The sequence below is a fragment of the Zosterops lateralis genome (assembly GCF_965231275.1).
Source record: "Zosterops lateralis genome assembly, chromosome: 7".
Taxonomy (NCBI): domain Eukaryota; kingdom Metazoa; phylum Chordata; class Aves; order Passeriformes; family Zosteropidae; genus Zosterops; species Zosterops lateralis.
In genome coordinates, this window is record NC_139767.1 from 28,686,852 (window position 1) to 28,707,225 (window position 20,374).

Consider the following 20,374-nt stretch of genomic DNA (forward strand, 5'->3'; position numbering starts at 1 on the left):
GTGCTTTTGCTCTGCTCTTTGGCATCTGGGGGAGCCTGGCCTCTTTCAGAGGGCAGAGTTACAAGTGGCTGCACTCTGCGATAGGAGCCAGATGAGGGTGACAGGGGCAGGTGGAGAGGCAGGAGATTATCCATTGACTGGCATGACTCAGCCATCCATAAAATGATTTTCATTAATGTTTAACGTGTGTCAAAAATGTCAGCATCCGTAAGGGAGGCAGATAAATTATTTAGTTCTTTGAGTGTCTTGCCTTCCCCCTTGCACTGATGTATGTAAAATGCCTGCCCTGGTTTTGTTTGGCTGTGGGATCTGCTGGGAGAGTTAAAGCATTGCTGTTACATCCAGAGTGTTTCCTGGCCAGCCCCTCGGAGGAGCTGCTGCCGCTTCACAGTTCAGCGCCTGGTCAGATGAGGGCTGGGCAATCTGAAATCAGCTGGAAGTGGGTTGTGCACAGGCCTCTTGGTGGGCTGGCATTGGTTGTAGGTTGGTTTGGAGAGGAGTAGACCCTGGGAAATGGTAATAAGGACAGGAGAGTGGGGTGTGGCAGGAGGTCCTGCTCCCCAGGTAGGGGCTATGGAGAGCAGCTCTTGGGGAAGCCCAGCATCACAGTGCAGCCCCTGAGCCTTTCCCTGTGCAGCCCCTGAGCCTTTCACTGTGCTCCCAACGGGCCTGCCTGAAGTGCCCCTGAGCTCTGCCTGATGTCAGCTGGAGTGCTTTCTGCTGCTCTTCTTGCTGCCTTGGTTTTTGCTGGGTTTGTCTAGAGATGCAATACCCAGAGACCTGCAACTGCCCTGTTTGGATGAACTGTGTCCTGCTCAGGGGTGGGAGCAGCCTCTGTGATCCTGCCAGGGCTTTGGCTTCTCTCCCATGTACCCCTCTTCAGGGAGGGTTTCTACTTTTGCCTGCCCTGTGTCAAGAGCTTAGGGCATGGATCTTGCTTTATCCCTAACCAGGGAATTCATGCACAGGAAGGGAAAACTCCCCTTTGAATTGCAGATTTAGGTTTTCTTTTATTCCTTTTTTTTTTCTTTAAATCAGCTTCCCAGGATGACACAATAGCTGCAAGCTGAAATCATAAGCCCTGGCAGAAAGAAAGAGGGTCCAAAGGAGATGAGCAAAGGCAGAAATGTATCCGGTCAGAAGGGGTTTGAGGCGATGTGAGACAGGGGAAATGTAAGCCTAATTAATTGTGAGGTGCTGGTTTGTGAATGTTGAGTGAACCACAGTCAAAAATGACTAATTTAAAACCCACTCTGACATTCATATTAGACACAACCGTCCTTCCTGGACAGGGATTTTTTTGAAGGCAGTGGGAACTTTGTCAATCTGGATGTGGCATGTTGAACTCTGTCAGAAAAATTATAAAGAGAAAATGTAGAGTGTTTTTAAACATGAGAGACATGCATTTGCCTTGTTTGTTTAGGATTTTTTTTTTTTTCTTTTTTAGGGCAGTCACAGGCTTTGGGACAAGGATCTCAATTGGCCTCTAATTAAAGTTGCTTTCTTAGTGTCTGGCGTGAAATCCCCCGAGAGGCAGATGTTTGCAAAGCACACTTGGGGCACTGGCATATGGTTCCTTTGTATGGCTGGCGTTTCAGCAAAGTGCCTCCTCAATGTTGTACATAATTAGATATTTTATTTTATTTTTTTGTCCTGGAGAAGTTACTGGTGGCTGGGGACCTCCAGGATGTGAGTAGGAGGCTTTCTGGGACACGGGTGGGAAACCCTAAGCATGTCACAGGTGCTATGTGACAGGTGCTGGCAGATGCCCTTTTGCAGCTTTTTGGAAAAAGCCTGTTGACTAAACCAGCACCAGTTAAAGGATATTATTCTAACCTACAGAATTTAATAGAGAATGGGACCTAGGGTACCCAGCCTCTACCACTTCAGCCTGCATCCTTCATGCAGTAATCCATCAGCAGTTCTAAACTTTTTATGGGATTATAAAATTCCAAGGAATGTTTCCATAAGAAACCCAATTGTAATTGAGAGGGGAGTGAAATGAAAAGAAAATATTCATGCACACTAGGACTGGATAGAGACCATGGCCATGTTTAAAATGTGACTTCAGATTACAAATGGCCCATAGCTGTTTATTAACACCATAAAAGACTGTTGCATCTGGGTGGTCACTGATGTGTAGAGCAATCTGTAGATGGCAAGAAACTTAACCACTAAAAGCTCAAGGTGCTGAATATACTTATTTTCCTCTAGGGCAGCACATCTATCCCTTGTACACTTAAGAAATAAAACACAGGATTTTGTGTCAGATGATCTAATTTTTCCAGTTCTCCTAATGTCTCCCATTCCTTCCCAGAAAGTCCTTTCTGTGATCACCAGAGCAAGTCTTTCCTACTGTCGATGCCTCATTTTTGCCTGTCTATGAAAGTGCACTGCAACAGTTCCCTGCCTCAGAGAACTCAGAGAGGTTTTTTTCAGACAAAATTAATTCATGTTTGAAAGGTGCTTTTGAGGTCTGTGAACCTGACTGTGCTTTACTAATGTGGGCAGTCATTATTTCCGTTCTGTAGAGGGGAAAACCAAGATCTGGCACAGTTAAAACAGCTTGTTCAGGATCATAAAGCAATTTAGGAGCAGAACCACAAATAGAGCCAAGTCTTTTGACTAGCAGTCAGATGTGCTATCCACAGGGCTACCTATAATGTCTAATTATTTTTCTAAGTATAAGAACTGAAAGATCTCAGCCTGATTCCAAAGTCCTGATGAAAATGAAAAGGAAATGTGCAAAAGATTGACTCACAGCTATTGCATTCTCTTGGCATCTCTATTAGTGTATGTTTAAAATGAAATGAGTAAAATCCTCCATGGATGAAGTTGAGCTGAACCTCCGCTGCAGATTGTGCATAAATTCAGTATCCTTGTGATGCTTTGAATGTTTTTTGTGCCACATGAAAAGGCAAAGCCTGGCTGTTGGCTTAGGTGGGATGCACAGGGTGGGATGTTTGGGGCTTCAGATGCTGAACACGGCTTATTAGAGGCCACACGTGCACACAGGCTAATGAATTTGCATGCTTGCTGCAAGCAGCTCTATCTTTCTTGAGCCTTGCCTATTCTTTGGCTTGATTTCAAGCCGAGGCTACTGTTCAAATGTGTGGACATTCAAAGGCTGTGCTGGGAGGCTCAATGCTGCCAAGTACCTCGTGAAAGGAATAACAATCTCGGCAATTAGCAAGGTCCCCCAAAGCCCAGCGCTGCCTCTCTGGATGTTACAGGCAGGGGAGGGAAGGGGGCTGTGCTGGCAGGGGCTGTCCCTGTGCGAGGATTCGAGCACTGGGAACTCAGAGGGACCGACTTGTTGGTGTAGAGGGGGAGAAAAGGAAAAGCAGCCAGACCTCTGACCTACACTGGCAAAACTTGGAAGGGAAAGTAGCCTTTAGTGCTGGCACCCAATAGCTGTGACCAGAGGGGTATTTCAGCAAGCAGGAGTGGTGTATAAGTAATAGAAAGAAGGACAGTATAAAGAAACACAGAGAAAATAATATTAGTCTTGGACTGAGCCTAACTATTACATATAAACTCAAAATTCATCTTTTAATTTTAGAATAAATGTAATGCATGCGGCTTTGTCTCAGCTGGGATAAAGAGTGTGGCATGTGGTGCCGTGGGATTAATGTGCAGACTGTCTATTTGGTGTTCAATGTCCCTGTAACTTTTGAAGCTATGGCATGGATCTGTATGTCAGTCTGCTCGTTGGATCTGGTGGCTGGAGAAAGAGAACAGAGGAGCATGGAGGGGCACAGCCACTATCCTTGCCCCAGGACTGTGGTGCCAATCCAACCTGCCTTTTACCCTGTCCCTGCCACACTCCAATCTGCAGTCCTAAATGCTTCCTGTGAGACCAGGTATTACCTTTTATTGGTTATTCTGGAGAAGTATATACTTCTGGGCTAGTCTTCAGTAGTAGTTGGTAATAATATTTACAGCTTAATTTTGTGGCTTTTCCTCTCTGGTGCTGTCTGTAGATTCAATTCAATTGAATCCTTCCTTCCTTCCTCTGTGAAATCAAAGCCTGCTCTTCTGCTGCCTGCAGTGGGGAAGGATGGCAGGAGAGCCTTGCAGGCTCCTGGGGAACTCAGGGCACCAAAGTGCTCTTTCTTTGCATCAGGGATCAGGCTGTTGTCCGCAGAGGAGCGATCGGCAGATGCAGAGTGTCCAGCCTCATTTATCTCTGCCAGATGGTGCTAAAATACTGGGCCGGAGCACATGTTGCTTCTATTCAACCAAATGCTTGTGCCATGCTGTGGCCTCTCTGCCTTTGAACCAATGAGCCTCAGCCAGCAAAATCCCAGTGGCAAAGGCCCCAGCAGGCCTTGGCTAAGCCCCTCAGTGTGGCTTGTGGAAAAGCAGAGAAATCAAAGTGGGAAGGCTCACAGCCCTGCAGGGACAGACAATAGCCTGCAGGAAGGGGAGGAAGGGGTTAAAGAGGGCTTAGCACACACAGAAAGTAAATATTTGAGGCATAAATGCAGAAGGAAAGAATAATGGAGAGAGAAGGGCAGGAGGAGGAAACCAGAAGTGTAAAGAGAAGAAAAAGGAGGATTATATTCTGCTGGGAAACAAAGGGATGTTTGTATGAGAAAAACATTGGGGAAATGAGGGTTCAGCTCTGCACAAACTTTCTGTCTGACACTGGACAAGTCAATCTCTCTGTGTCTCAGTTTGCAAAAGCTACAATGGGAATACTAAAGTCTCCTTTGTTCTGCCTGTCTCTGCTCACATCAGACATCTCTTCTGTTTGTGTGTTGTAGAAAGTCAAGGCGCTACAGTACTGCAAAGACAAATAAATTCCACTGAGACTTTGAATGGGGGGGAAATAAAAAGGTAGTAAGGCAATAGGCTATGATAAACCTGAGAGATAAATGCCCCAAAAACTGGGGTGTGGAAGTGGGGGTATAGAAATACAAGAGAGGCCTTTACTGGGGGAAGAAGAAATATGGACCAGATTATTCCTACTGTTGCATCCTGGACTCCAGTGGAGTTCCTCGAGGGATGGGTTTAGCCCAAGGAGTTCAGTTTTTTTTGGTTAAAGAAACTTTACGCCAAAGTTTTTAAATAGTCAAAACTGTTCTGAGAACTAAGAGAATGTGGGCTGCCTTTCTTGAAACATTGCATGGGACTTGGGATGAACAACTCTTGCTGAAGGCATCAGGAGCCAAGTGATTAAGCCCCATGCAGTGCTCTGACAGGAGGCCTTCTTCTTGCCTACGCATACTTTTTTTAAGTATAGAAAGTATTTCCATATTTCCAGCAGCTGATCTTTATTTGAAGCCAAGAGCTGCATTTTTCAGATTAGAACTGAAGCTTTTCTAGGAAAAGCCACTCTGGAGCAGACCATTGCTCCATCTAGCCCAAGACGGCATCTCCAGCAGAGACCCTGCACTCTGCTTCGAGAAAGAAATGCTAAAGCTCACAGGCCTCTCTCTGGGGATAATTTATTTTTCACTCCAAGAGTTAGAGCTTGGCTTTCACTTCAAAGATGTAGGCTTACATTCTTTCCAAAACTCTTGCTTATTTTATTAATCTTTACGGTTCTCTGGAGATGTTTGTTGTTTGCTGATCTCCAATGTGTTCAGGAAGCCCCTTGAGCTGCTGACCTCCATGTCCTTCAGCAGCGAGCTCTCCAGGCCAACTGGGGCATTTGTGAAGGGGAAAAACAAATTTTCTCAGTTTCAGGATTGTTGCATTTACCATGGAAGCATGCCTTAAGCTTCTCAGCTCACCCATCTGGCTTCTCATTACAACATCTCATCTAAAACTGTGAGCTGCTCCTGCCACCCAGGGAATCCCTGCTAGGAGATGTTCTGTGCATGTGTGGTGCTGCTCTGCTCTGAAATGTGAATCAGCCATGCTGAGGATCCACTCTTATTTCTTCAGTGTTTCTAAGTTTACAAGAACACATTATACTGTCAGCTGCTCAGGCTTGCATGGTCTGTAATCTTCTTGGGTCACTGGAGTAATAAAAGTTTGTGGCCATTCATAGTGTCTGTGCTCTGTGGATAGCACACAAAGCCAGGATGTGATGAAGGTGTGAGGAGTTGCAGGATGACAGGGTCGCAATACCATGCTCTCTCTGTGCCTCTCTTTTGGTGAAGAGGTGATTCCAGTGCTCGAGTGTCTTGGCAGACCATGCAGGTAGAGAGCAAGAGGGACTCTGTTGTGTAGTCCCATGTTTATGAGGATGGTGAACCAGCAAACAAATGCATGGACAGTGGCAGGATGGCTCAGCCTGCCCTTCCTTCATCCCTCTGTTCATCTCTGTCCATCTGCTGCAGAAGGGTTGTCTGAGAGGAGCAGCAGAGAGGAGGCTACAAAGCACAGCCTGTATGCGTATGGGGCTCTGCGGCAAAATGAGATGGGGCTCTGCAGACATGGTCTTGGATCTAGCACGCAAACAAACAAAACAAATGTATTAGAAACAGCTGGGGAAGAGGATGAAAATGAGCATCATTAGGGATATGCTTATAATAACTTAGAAACTGGGGAATGCATCATTGCTATGCTGGCCCCTCCTGGAGACAGATTGGCTGTTGCTTTTGGAGTATTTATTAGAGCCATTGGTTTTCCCATTTATGCATACCTTGCCCCAGCTCTGCTGGAAACCTGATGGCATCCTCTGAGATGTAGCCTCTGATGCAAGGATTTTGTCAGGAGCTGGAGCAACCTCTGGAAGCACTGGCCATGGCTGCAGCTGTGGGTCATGAGCTGCCACTTGGTTAAGTACCATGCATTGCTTTAGGGACGGATCTGCCTTCCAGACTTTCCTTCTTCATCCCAAGGGAAGTTTTGAAGCTCTTGGGACTTTTTGTTTATTCCCTGGTTGTAGGACAGGCTTGTAGTTTTTCAATTCATTCATCATTTACTTTGGGGTGTGTCTGATGTATCCTGGGTGATACTGAGAAAGGAGAAAATACCTGCTGCAGCACTGTCCCCACTCAAATCTTTCCTTGCCTCTCCTGTGCACAGTCAAGACATCAGGGCTGTTACCAGAGAGCCCCTTGCCTGCAGCCTGCCCTGCTACAGCTCAGGAGGTGACCATCTTTTAAAGTCATACATTTTTCTCCTGGTCTCCATGCATATATCCTCTGTGAAATGCAGTCCTTCCTTGCAAGAAACTGGCCTTCAGCCCTCAGTATAGTGGGTTCCTTTTAAGAAGTCCTTATGGTGTGCTTTACATACACCCACTGGCTTTTTTTAGCAATGTTCACAAAGATTTCTGTTGTATACTGTCTGCTGCACAGTTGGGTGCCTAAGAATTGACTTTGCCGCTTCCCTGACAAATTTAACAAATACTGGGCAAAACCCAACTTGCACTGACACTGCAGATCTTGCAGCTGGATAAATTTGGCCCAGTATTCCACTTGAGTGTCTTCAAACCCTCCTGATGTGTCTCGCATGTTGGCTGTTTCTGTTTGCTTCATGGTTGGGTGAGATGCTTATATAAAAAACTTCTTAAATTCCAAGTGATGCTTGTGGATGAGCACTTCCTGCTTTTGATGTGAGAGTTAGCCACAGCCTGGGATCTGAGAGGTTATCTTGTTAAGAGGATAAGTTAATAGCAAAGTCTCATATATTTAACACAGAGCGCACAAAGTCCTGTCTACTTGAACACAGAAAGAGTTCAGCAATCAGGACTCATTTCCATGGTCCCAAAACACTTTACTGACAAAATGCACTCTTTAGGCATCCCCTGGGACTGTCCTGCAGTGTCTGTTCATATTGTAGTTACACTGGTCTTGGCCTTACATTGAATTACCTCACTCCTTTCAGTGCTAGTTTTCACTAGCTTGAGGCTTAGCTGGTGAGCTTACACATCTCCTGGAGATGAGTGTCACAGAGGTGACACCTGAGAGCAAGTGTGGACACAGAGAGGTGGCTGTAGCCTTTGGTCACCAGGGAGGGACATATTTAATGTACAAGACAGCCTTGTTGCACAATCTGCCTGTGACTGGCAAAACCCAGTAACTCAACCATAATAATACTAACACTTGTAGATCAGCTAGAGTTGAAAATGGATGTTTCAGTCTTCATCCTGTCTGTTCCAAATGTCTGCATGGATTGAACCACTTTGCCTTTGCTGGCTGCATGTTGGGAGTAATAGATGACAATGTAAAGGGGGTGCTTTGATCCCCAGTCCCACTTTCAGACCCAAATGGTCAGGTACCATCTGCTGGGTTCAGCAAGGAGGGTGTGATGGCTGCAGCAATGTTACCCTGTTTCTAGAAAGCTGCTTAGTGAAAATACTTTCTTACCCTGGCACCGTCTCAGAAGAATTGTGGTTACTTCCTGCCTGTGAAAGGCAGAAAGTGAAAATACAGGGTTTCAAATGTGTTATATTCTTTGGTGAGCTGGAATAGATCTAAGGCCATATGGAGGATTACTTGTCATGATGACTATTATTCACTACCCAGTGATGGATGAGTTATTTTTCAGGGAAACTGCAAAGATGTCCTTCAAAGCCACCTTTTGTGGGAATAGCAGTGTCTGGCTTGCTCTGGGGTGATCCTTTACTGCTGGTCTTTTGCAGAACAGAGAGATGCTGCTGGAGCCTGAAACTGTGTGCAGTTCTGTCCCAAGAGTGTAAAAGTGTGTCATTTCTTGGGTGAAGATTTAGGATACATGAAGTAGTTTGGCACTTCAGGGAAGGCAAATGGCCTGTGCAGATATGCTTAACATGTAATCAAAGAGCATGAATTACCTGAGAATGTGCTGAGGCTTCAAACCACTCCTTACCCAGGAAGGACTTTGGCTGGCTTGTAAGGAGCATGTCCTCCCTGAGTGTGATCCTACCCTGAGCCATTGCATCCCAGATGTGTTGTGCAAGGCAGAAAGGGGCAATAGGGAAAAGCCCTTTTTAAGCCAGCCCCTGTGCAAATCTTTCTCAAAGGCTGATGCTAAATGGATGTGCATATGCTGTAATGTTCCATGCAATTTTGCCTGGGCTGTGCTCAGAACAGTGAAGGGAGAGGGCTTCTGGCTCTCTCTGCAAGATGGGCATCTCCCAGGCTTGATAGCATGAAAAGGCAGCAGGGTTACTTGGTTGGAAATATGTTAACCTTTCAAAACTTCTGAAGGATAGAACAATAAGCTGATTCTCTGTATTTATTTTTTTTATGAACATATCTCTATTGATGTTAGTGTTGTTTGTTTATCAGCCATTTGGGTCTCTTTGTTGGTGCTTTTATGGAATTTATAGCCTTTCCCCAGTCTGATTTTGAGGAACATGTCATGTCCATGAAGCTGGGAGCAAGAACATGCTCTCTTCTAATGTGACTTCCCTGTTTTTGTGTTTTGCAGGTTCTTTTCGAAATGATGGTTTAAAAGCTGCTGATGTCCTTCCCATACTGAAAGAGAAAGTGGCCTTTGTGTCAGGTGAGCACATTTCCTTGATCCCTGCAGCCCATCATTAACACTGTCTGCCACATCCTGGTCCTTATGATGCTGCAGAGTCTCAAGTGACAGATTTCATGTTTGAACTTGGTAATACCTAAATTAGCTCTTCTGCTAAGAAAAGAGCTTTATGTGGACCAGGACTATCCAGTAATACTCAGAGCATTGGAAAATAGTCCACGTTCATTTGCTTCATGTTCTGAGACCCAGGTAAATGAGCAGCACAGGTAGGATGAAAGGCAGTTACTTAGCTCCAGCCCAGATGTGAGCTGTCTCAGCATGTAGGACACTCCAGGGATCCTGCTTTTGGTTCAAGGTCAGTGAATAGCATTCAGTTCCTGTATGTGGGAAGCACTCAGGGCTATAAATCACTGGTGTTCCATTTACAGTCCCAATCAGCTTGCAGTTAAAAGTACCATTGATGCTGCATTTACATAATAACTCACATGCTCAAACTTCTTCTGCCATTCTGTACAAAGATTTACAGCCTTCATTCAGGAGACAAATCTCAAGGATCTGGGGGTGGATGAGGACTAGACAATATGGAAGAGGCTTTGAGAATAGCTTAGATGATATTGCTTCTGGTGTGAATTACAACTTGTCAGTGAGAGGGGGAAGAGAAAGTCTGAAGCAATCATAATCTTGCATGAAGTCACTCAAATTGGCAGCATAAACCCAGGGTATTTCCAGTGGCAGCGTTTCTGATGATTACAAACCATTCAGGCTGCTTGCAATGAGAAAACCTTCATCAAGAATAGCCAGCTCCTCTTATTTGCAGTATTTGCTTTTTTGTTTCCTTCATCTCCACAGTAATGCTGACTGCAGAAGGGAGGAGGTTGCAGCAAGGCTGTTAGGTGCCCAGACTCTTCCTCCCTGGCTCTCTCCACAGGAATTGAGTCCCCAGGCCCATAAGGATGGGGTTCATCACTGTGCTGAGCCATGGAGGTGTCATCCAGGCAAGAAAAGCTTTCTCCTCTACTGATAGCTGGTGTGAGATGTCTTTCCATATTTTAACAGTTAAATGGCCCGTGGGTCACAAGTCCAGCTCTGACTTGGGGAAACAATTTGAGGACATATAAATGCTGACTAAACTTTTTTGTCAATGACAAATCCAGGAGTTTGAGGGAAGTTTCTGAAACAACAAAAGTCTTTAATGAAAACCCAAGACTATCCCAACAGTACCCACATGCAGGAGCACTTTATCTTGCACTAAAGTCTCATTCTGAATGTCCTGAAATGTTTTACATGGTTGGCTTTCACTGCTCCAAAGAGAGGAGCACAGTCATAAAAACGCAGCCTACCTGCACACTTGTTTGAGACACAAAAGCTGAACCGGGTGCTCTGGGGAAGCGAATGGGAGGAATTTATGCAGGGACTGTACTGCAATTTAGTTCTTGGCTCCTGCTGTTGCTTTGCATGGAAATGATTGCAGGATCATTCGGTAATTCATGGAATATTTATTAATGACAACCTGTCTGGATTGTTTATATGGCCCCTTCCACTGATGGTGCCTGTGCTCTGCTCTGAGCCAGAGGGTCTCACATCAAATCATCAGCTCGTTAGACACTGTCCTGTGCCAAGCCTGCCTTGCGGAGGGGGGTGTTAAATAAGCAGCGCCAACACGATCCCCCGGGCTTTCACACCATGATCCGCCACAGGCAGGGTACAGCTTGCTCCATATAGCCTCACCAGCCTCCAGACTTGGATCTGCTCAAAATGTGCCGTTCCTGACACAGCTAGAAGTCCTAGGATTTACACCTCCTCTTCATGGTCTCCAAATGCAGTGACTACGGGCAGCAGTTCCCTTTCCAGGCAGAACAATTTGAGCTGCTGCTGTTCACTGCAATAGCCCCAGCATCCCCTTCCAGCCCAAAGTGTAAGTACTGCCCAATGTTCCCCTGGACTGTTGTAATAAAGCAGATTAAGAAAATTATTTTAGCATTTCAGCTGATGGCTAAGTTCTTTTTAATTAAAATGGAATAATTTCCTAGAGTATGCTTTGAGCACAGAAGAGAAAGTGTTTGACAAAAAAGAAAAATCAAATACCTGGATTTTCCAAGATCAACAACAAAAAAAGTTCTGTAGTTAGCACAGACTGTGAGAGAACATTGTGTTTTAATCAGGCTTCCTTGAGGAACAGGAGAGTTTTATTGAAGCTTCTTCAGAGTTTAATACTGCAGTTAATTTTAACGATAACAGTACAGTAAAGTTGTCAAGGGGGTTCTCCTTATACCAGCAGAATTTATCGGCACACACAAAAACTCTCAGCTGAACATGTCAGTTACAGAGTTTATTGCTTTTCTCATCAGCTGTGGCTCACCAGCTTGTTTGTGATTCAACAGGAAAATTACAGAGTACACACAAGACCCTTTAAGAGGGGGCTACACTTTGCTTTGTTCCAGTGTGGTGAATACCCCACACCTGGACCCTACAAAGCAAAAGGGCAGAACAGGCAGGAAAGGCAGAGCGCTCCAGAGCAGGCACAACAGGACCTGCCTGCACAGCCGTGTCATCTCAGAGGAGCACTCAGGCTTTCACAAGTGCACTTAATTTCAGAGTTGACATACAGCTCTAACTGTCTGGGCATGGATTCATCCAGCCTAAGTGCTGTCTGGGGCTCTGTGCCTGGCACTTCCCCTCGGCTGACTGCGCCGGCAGCGAGCAGCAGGCGCGGGGTTCTGCATCTGCATCCCTGCACCACAGGAAAGTTGAGGGCTGGTGGATAATATCAGGATTTTTTCCTGGAACTGGTCCTTGGTTTCTTACAGTGATCTCATCCATGATGTAGACTGAACCTGAACAAAGTTCACATGTGTGTCTGAAGAGTACCTGAAAATCCCATTCCATGGCTCCTATGCTGAGCGATGGACTGAGCAGTTGTGGGCGAGGCACATCCCAGCCATCGCTGATTGCTTCCATCACTGACCTCCTGGAAGCAGATTAAGCAGAGGGCTGGCAGGAGGGAAGCTTTGGCCACCTGCTTGTTGTCTAAATCTAATAAAATCTTGGCTTTGCTTGGGTGGTTCAGTGTGTCGCTTCCAGCAATGGAATGGCTTTGAGAGCCATTGGGGAGTGAGTTACAAGCCAGAGACTGATTTTTGTATTCTGAGAGGGAGATGAACACTGAGGAGAAGAAATAAAACAGGTTGTAGATTATTTTAGGTGCTTGTTTTTCATTAAGAGCTGGTGAAATATTTTGGAAACTGTGCTTATAATTTTTCTTGGGAAACAGACACTGTTTTAGAAGAATGGCGTAAATTTGGGCATTGTTCAGCTGCTTGATTATATTTATGGTAGATTTTCTATTGATCAGGGCAGTACAGAATGAAGTGTATGAACTTCTGGGAGAGGGAAGGGAATTTTTTACCATGTTCCCTTCCCATGCATGGAAATTTTCATGCACTTAGGCTATAAAAAGCTTGTTAGTTGACTGATGTCATGGGTGTCGCTGAAAGCATTTCCCCACATCCCACCCAGAAGAGTTTCTCAGGATCCTTCCCGGTATTTCCGCTCCCTGGAGGGCTCGGGAGAGCGGTGGTGCGTGGGCTCCTGCTGTCACCCAGGTACTGTCTGCTCATCTGCCGAGGCAGGAGCACAAAGGAGGAGGTTGGCCAGGTTTCTGAGAGCGTGGTTGAGCACAGAGGAATCAGCAGCAGAAGGGTGTAATAAGCTGGTGAGCTGCTGCAGCTGTGACAAGCAGAGCTCCCAGCGTGTCTGCAAAGCAGGAGGTTTTTCTGTGTGCTTTGGGCACCAAAAGGGCACAGAGCAGGGAGAAGGGGATGCAGTAACAGCTCAGCCATCTCCATCCTTTGGTAGCCCACTGTCTCCAACCCCATATCTTGAGAGCAGCTTCATGATCTGGGTCACAGCAACATCTGACTGAGAGCCTTAAGGAAAAGCAGAGATTTCCTGAAAGGTCTTACAGAGAAGGAATTTCAATGGAAATAGTTCTAAAGAAAGGACAGCTTTACAATTAGGTTCCACCAAATTTAGGTCAGCAGGATGAATGAAAGAGGAAAGCTCAGAGAAGAAGACACTGACCTTCCCAAAATCTTCCCCAAGGAGACCACAAGTCACTTAGTGCCAGAGATACCACACATGGAGGTGCATGTTTTTCTTTTTCTGCAGTAGATGGACTTCACTCTTCAGAAGAAGAACGGTTAAAATGAGACCCCCCCAGTGCCTCTGGGCATTAGAAGAGTTCACATCCTGGTTTCAGGTGGTCATAAATGCTGGTTTGTGGACACTGGAATTTATATTGAGTTGGGAATAAAATAACCAAATTATCTAATTTTTGAGTGATGTAAACATTTTGTGTTTACAGAAAAAGTTTGTATTTAAATTAAAAGTTTCCATTCTCCTTTTCCTCTGGAATGGAATTTTCAAGTGAAACATCAACAGTTCTTTTACATTTTGTTACAGAAAAATATCCTTTTTTATACCATTCCCTGGTGTAGTTTGGAATCAATGGAGATTTCAAAAAAGGGAAATCTGCTATTAGAAAAACATGGCATTCCTTGACTATTTCTCCATGCTTGTCTACTTGTCTCAAATGAGGAAGAGAAGGAGTGTGTTATCAGAGTGAATCTGGCCTCTTTGTTTCTGTACAGCTTCTAACAGAGTGCCATGTGACGTGAGTTTGGAGTGTCTGTCTGTACAGACATGCTGTGCCTTATTGGCCAGTATACATTTAAAATTAAAGAAGTACCCCAAAATACTTGCATAAAGCAGTGAAAATTATTTACAAGACACAACAGGTTGTCTCTTCAAATCCATGCAGTGGCTTTGGGTAATTGCAGAACAAATTCAGTAGGAAAAGGGATCATTCAGTGCCTGCTCTGGGTGTCCCATCTACAGCCTCTGACTTGCTCTGCCAGGAGATCTTCTGGTGAGAACAGTTATCCTTTTTTTTTTGTATTCATTAACCCTAAATGTAATGTTGTAAGTGTTTGCCATTAGGATTTGATTTGGGGAATTGACTCGGAGAGAGGGATGCTGCAAAGAGCAGCACTCTGGAGTATCAGGCCCTGGTGATTGCACTGCAGCTGTGTTAATTGGCTTGTGGGAGATTAAATTTCCATCACTTGCACTAAAATCACCTGATTGGACCCCACTGAACTGGAGGGTGGTCACATAGCTAATCCTTTGTATGACTCTTGCAACAAATGAGTCTATCTTGAAGTTGTGGTAGTTTTAGTATAGAAGTCTGCTCACAGTAAGTCCAGTAGCAAGCAAACTCTCACAGAGCTCAGCTATGACAGGGAAAGGAATGTTATTTTAAGACTCTGGACACCAATTCCTTGATACTTTCCTTTCCTAGGAAGTCTGTCAATTAGATTTAGAAATCCAGAGTGTATTGTTTATCACTGTATTGAAGTGCCTGACATCAGCTGAGCTCCGTCTGTCTCCTGGTTCTCTACATTATAATTCATTTTTTTCACCATATTTTGGACTGAAATACCTGATGAGGATTATTTGAGCTCCTCTGGAAACTCACTTATGGTCTCAGCAGAGTCTACAGTATCAAGATTGATCAGCCTATGATGTGCAGGGTCAGATGAAGCAGCACATTCACTTGAACTGCAGTAGACATCTGAACAGGGGCCAGAGACACCGTGTGCTGCTCCCGTTTCCGTTGCTGGAGTGCTGCAGGATGTTAGACAAGGTTCTTGGGAACCTTTACATGTGTGGACATTTGCCTCTGTCTCTGGTTAATCCTTGTGAATTTGTGTTTATGAAGAGACTGCAAAAGGAAGCAGAGGGTTTGAAACCCTTAAAAGGGAATTGCTGCAAGCAGGTAAGGGCTGATAGAACTGGAGAGATGCAGCTCGAAAACAGAGCTTGATAAAATCATTATCTGCTGTATACAAGAAGTCTGCATTAACGGAAATTGATAATTTCCTGTCCTCAACAGGACCACACATAGCTGGAATTTCAGTTTGTTGTGTATTAACAGGGATGAAAGTGCCTCAGGACTTGAGGTTGGTAAAGCCTGTACACAGAGTTCATATCACTAACACTTTTGGATGGCCAATTTCTTGGCTTACCTGTGGGCAGCTGGGGCCACTGTGGGCAGAAACATTTGGGCCCACAACTAAGAGGTGTTCAGGCAGCTGCCAGAATGGAGATCTTGTCACTGGAGTCTCTTTCCTCCTGGTTGCAGGCTTGAGTGGAGAAGTGGTCATCGGAAGGCCACTAACTGTGCTGCCTGCCTGTCTGCATGCAGGTTAATGTGGGATGCATCACAATGCCTTGTGCCATCACTGCAATGTCCCCTGGATGATTTGTGGAGGAGAAGATTATGTGATCCTACTTCTGGGAATAAAACCTGAATTTAGCCATGGGTTCTTATAGGACAGAAGAAAGGGAGATGGGAAGAACTGGCAGGGAAGCTACAGACAGGAAAGGCCATCAACAAAGGATTTTGTAGGAGAAATGCAAGGCATACATGGCTAAATATTTGTTCTCAGTGTACTCTGTGCCCTGAAGAACATGTGTTTTTCTAACTCTTTTTTTCCAGAGCACTAATAACCAGACCATCTGTTTGCCTCTCTAAATCAGAGCAAAGCTCATGAAAACCCAACTTGAAAAACAGTAAGAAATTATCAGCTATTTGTTTTAGCATTTAATAACTGTAATTAGCAAACCTAATGACATGTTTGATTATTTCATCACAGTTCTGTGAGTCCAGGGGGAGGCAGGAGATGGGACTTATTGATTAGAGCAATTGAGACTCCTGGCTTCCTTCTAATTTTTATTGTTTTTAAAAACAATGTGCTGAGTAGCTCTCTGAAGACTGTGCATGTAAAATTGGTGTGGAGATCATGGCTGACTTGGGGCAAGATTTGCCTCCCTGAGTGGATTACTAACAAGCAGAGACAGAAGCACTGTGAAGCACTTCAAGCACTGTGAAGCTCCAACACAGTGGATCAAGTCAGAAAACCTCATTTCTCTTCCTGGTTCTTCAAGTGACTCACTGTGGCATCTGAGCTGAACTCCTTTCCCTCTCAGTACTTTACTATTCCCTTCAGTAAAAAGATGATAATAAAGAAAAGGAGTGGTATAGACAGTGGTATAGACTGCACAGCCAATGCCACAAGATTTTCTTCTCTTTTATTGTGTGTTGCTACTTCTCTGCAGGCTCCTTTAGAGGAGATGAGTATCCTTATGTAGACGTGTTTGATGGTGGTGATACCCCCTTCAGTCTGCCTAGAAAAGCTGAGATTCTGGGTTACAAAATTAAACAAAAAATGCTGTATATTATCAGTATTTAAGAGAGTAAACATCAGCTACTGAACTCCACAAGTCTGATGGTGAATTAAACGTACAGCAGTTTGTTCTAGAAGAAATCTGATGTTTCTTCATACAGGCTTGTGGTAAAATTATGTAGGAATTCATAAAAATTAGGGATTTCTCAGTAATTGGGATTGCATAGAGTTGAAGGAAGCAATTGAAGGATTCTAATATGTACAATGAACTTGTAATAATTTCACTCTATTGCTCAAAGCCTAGAGCTGCACTGTTATCATAAATGAGCAACATTTGTTTCTAAACTTAGCATATCTTGATATTTTACCCAAGTCACCTTGTTTTTGTGTGCTGTAAGACTAGAAGAAATCAGTCCAGGTGCTTATTTATCCTTCCATCATCCAGAAACGTCCAACTGGGTCATCATGTAACCTTCTTCCTCCAATGAGAATTAACCCATTTTCTCTGCTCTGTCCTGGTAACTTCTGACCCTGTGCCTGAGCCTTATTTATCCTGCTCTCCTGAGGACAATTTAGATGAACTGTTGAGGGACAGTTTTTATCCTGAAGCAAAGACAGGACAGGAATGTTCTGGATCCTATTTTCCCTGTAGCTGAAATCCTTGCATTTCTGTACTAAAAGGGTCAAGATTTTTCTGACTTAATGTTTTCAGCCTACCAGAATTTACACAGGTTTCTATTTATTTATTTTGTAGAGCTCACTTTGGTGGAATGGTAGGTGTTAAAGGGGTCCCTGACCAGAAACACAATTTTTGGTTTATGAAGTCAAGGAGAATGGGCAGCATCAGAGTGATTAGTGCTGCTGGGCTGTGGGAAGCTCATGGCCCTTTCCAGGTGTTTCATATCCTGGGAGAGGATTATAAACGTGGGTTTTGATGTCTTCTGATCTCAAATCTTAGTGCTTTTCTGCATTGTACAAATATTTAATAATTGTGAATGAAGGAGAGGGAGTCTGAATGAGTAGCAGGTAACATGTTCTTCTGGGATGCAATTCAAGTTAAGGTCTCTGCTTCAACAGATATCTGGAAACTTTTAAAAGCCTTAGTTACATCTAGATATGATGGGAAATTTTTCAAAACCTTGAAAAGCTTCTTATGTTGAAAAAATATTTCCCTCCAGCTTTAGTTACTTGTATTGGTTTGCCCATTCTATAGGCTGGCTTGCTTTTCTGTTGGATACATATCATGCATGATATAATGATTTGGCATTGATGTGGTGTGTGAAATAATCTCAACAAAGGGAGAATGTACTTAAAATGAGGAAGCTTTTTTCATAAAAGGGTCTGAACATTTAGATAAGTTTATTTCCTTGTAAATGGAATCCTTTTTTACATTATGCCCCTATTTTCATGCTATGTGGCAGAGGCATGGATCTACCAAGGTGACTCTGAATTCTGATGGACCTTCCTCATCCTCACAGTGTAAAGCCAAAGGCAAATAGAAAGCAAGAGATTTGGGTGGAGATTAGGCAGGACAGTTTTTGTACTCCATATGTACCCCTGTCTGCATGAAGGCTCAAAATAAAGATGACATCTGTTGTTTGCCTCTCCATTTGTATCCCTGGACAAATTAGACACAACCTGGTTCCAGGGGAGACTTGCACTATGTAGCCCTTCAGGTGTATTGCATCCACTGAAAGCCGTGGGTACGAGTGGCATCTCTATTTCTGTAGATGAAGTTTGTGTAAGAGACTCTGTCTTGTACTGGCAGCAGTGGTGTAGAAGACTCTTTAGACAGATCTTAGCAATTAAAAATTATCTGTATTTTAAGAAAACTTATATATAGTAACAAGAATGTGCCAGTAGCACAGACTGCAGGTGTCCCATGTTCTTAATGAGAGGGCACAGAGCGGATCAGTGCCGGAGATGATCATGTCCTTGTGTAGCTTTTTCTTCTTGTTGGCCAAGTAAATTAGCTCAGAAAGCACGTGGGTTTCCTTTCTCAGAAGTGGTATTTCTGTTAAAGGGATTATACTTTCCATTGAGAAGTGCAAACTCGTGCATTTTTACAGCTTGTTTGCAAGGTCCTTGCAGTTCCATACTAGCTTTTTGAGCTGTAGTTAAGCTGTAACTTTTTCCTAGATAACAGTGCAAGCATTACACACAATAAGATAACAACACACAATTCCTGGAAAAAAAATCCTGAGATAATATGTGAAGAAAGAACTAAACATTGAATGAGGTACTAGATTTCACTTTCAGTCTTCTTAAACTTCATTTACAGGACAGAATAAAATAAGGTGCTGCAGAATTGATAGTATTTGCCCTTGTATTTGTGATTGTTTAGTTCAGGGTAGAGTTATTCCTTTATAGCTAATCCTTTAGACAATTTCTGTAAAAGATAAAGGGCCAGACACTGACAGTTTAAGATGGTTTTTAAGACAGGAAAGCTACAGGAACCCGCCCCTCCCGCCCCCCCCGCCCCCCAAATATTCTGATTGCCAACAACATTTTATAAATGGAAGCTTAGAAGATATGAACTCTTAATGAAAATTTTGATTCTAATGAAGTAGCTGATAGATTAGAACATTGTGCTGCATAAACATTATTTGATACATTGCTTCAAACTGGCAGGATGTGGTAAACTCTCTTAGAATGAATGCTGCAATACACTGAGCAACAGTGAAAAATGCTTTCATCTTGGTGTTGACCAGTTTAAAACTGTCCCCACAGTAGGATTTCATTAGCATCACCTGCTTGGAGTAGCAGATATATTAGATTTGAGGGGATTAGGTGAAAGAAGAAGTGCTAGTAGCAATTTTCCTTGTGTGGCCTTTTTTTTTTTCTCCTTATATCCCCCATTTGGAGTTCCAGCAAATGCAAGCTTGTCTTCCTCAATTAGGCAAGTCTGAAAGCTACAACGGGTGTGCAGACTCTTAAATGTGCTGTAATTTCTATTTATCAATTCAGTGCACAGAGTTTTTTTGACGTGTGCTTCCTGCCTGATTTTCTAACAATCCTTTATTTTCCACAGGTGGCCGTGATAAACGAGGTGGTCCTGTCTTGACCTTCCCAGCCCGCAGCAATCATGACAGAATAAGGCAGGAAGACCTTCGTAAACTTGTGACTTATTTGGCCAGCGTGCCAAGGTAAAGCCAGAAAGAAAACACTTCAAAGCCTCGGGTGGATGGGTGGGTGGGGAACTTTTTCTTGGCAGTTGCTGATTTCCAAGTATTAACATTTAGTACCTTGAGTTCTTGGGGCAGAGGAACAAAAGTGTTCCCTTCCTCCTCCTGTGTGCACTCCGGTGGCTTTTATGGCACACGTGGCAATGCAGGAGCCCCAGAGCGCAGCCATTGGGAGCAAACCTGGGCTTCAGGCTCCTCACAGCCTCGAGGAGCAGCTCTCATTCTCCATTTCTGTGCAACTCTTTTAAAGGAGTGCAAAGGGAGGAATGCTTAGAGAGCTGCAGTTAAATATAGCAAGCTGGAGAGAGCCTGCTGTCTGTTGTTGCTTTTTAATACCTTGTGGGAGGCTTGGGAGAGCTGGGGTAGGGGGCTGTAGTTGCTGGGAAGGAGAGTGCCTGTACAAGAAGGCAGATCTTCCTGCTCCAGTACTTTCCAGAGATTTCTCCAGGCTGGGAAAGGAACATGGGTGGACTTAGGAGGAAGCTTTCAAAAAAAGGCATTTCAAATTGTTCTGGATGTAAACCACCACCTTTCCCTAGTCTTTCCCATTAGTCTCTGTGGCTCTCTTCCAAC

At 44.1% G+C, this 20,374-nt stretch overlaps 1 protein-coding gene across 5 annotated transcripts in view; it reads left to right on the top strand.

Annotated features, from left to right (window-relative positions):
- The window catches only part of KALRN (kalirin RhoGEF kinase), a 473,348-nt gene that overhangs the window by 147,496 nt on the left and 305,478 nt on the right, over nucleotides 1–20,374 (top strand). For all 5 annotated transcript variants that reach the window (XM_083865423.1, XM_083865425.1, XM_083865420.1 and 2 more), the window contains exons 2-3: nucleotides 9,316–9,390; nucleotides 19,648–19,762. In XM_083865423.1, coding sequence (XP_083721549.1) covers nucleotides 9,316–9,390; nucleotides 19,648–19,762 — 190 coding nt within the window. The remainder of the gene's footprint in view (nucleotides 1–9,315; nucleotides 9,391–19,647; nucleotides 19,763–20,374) is intronic.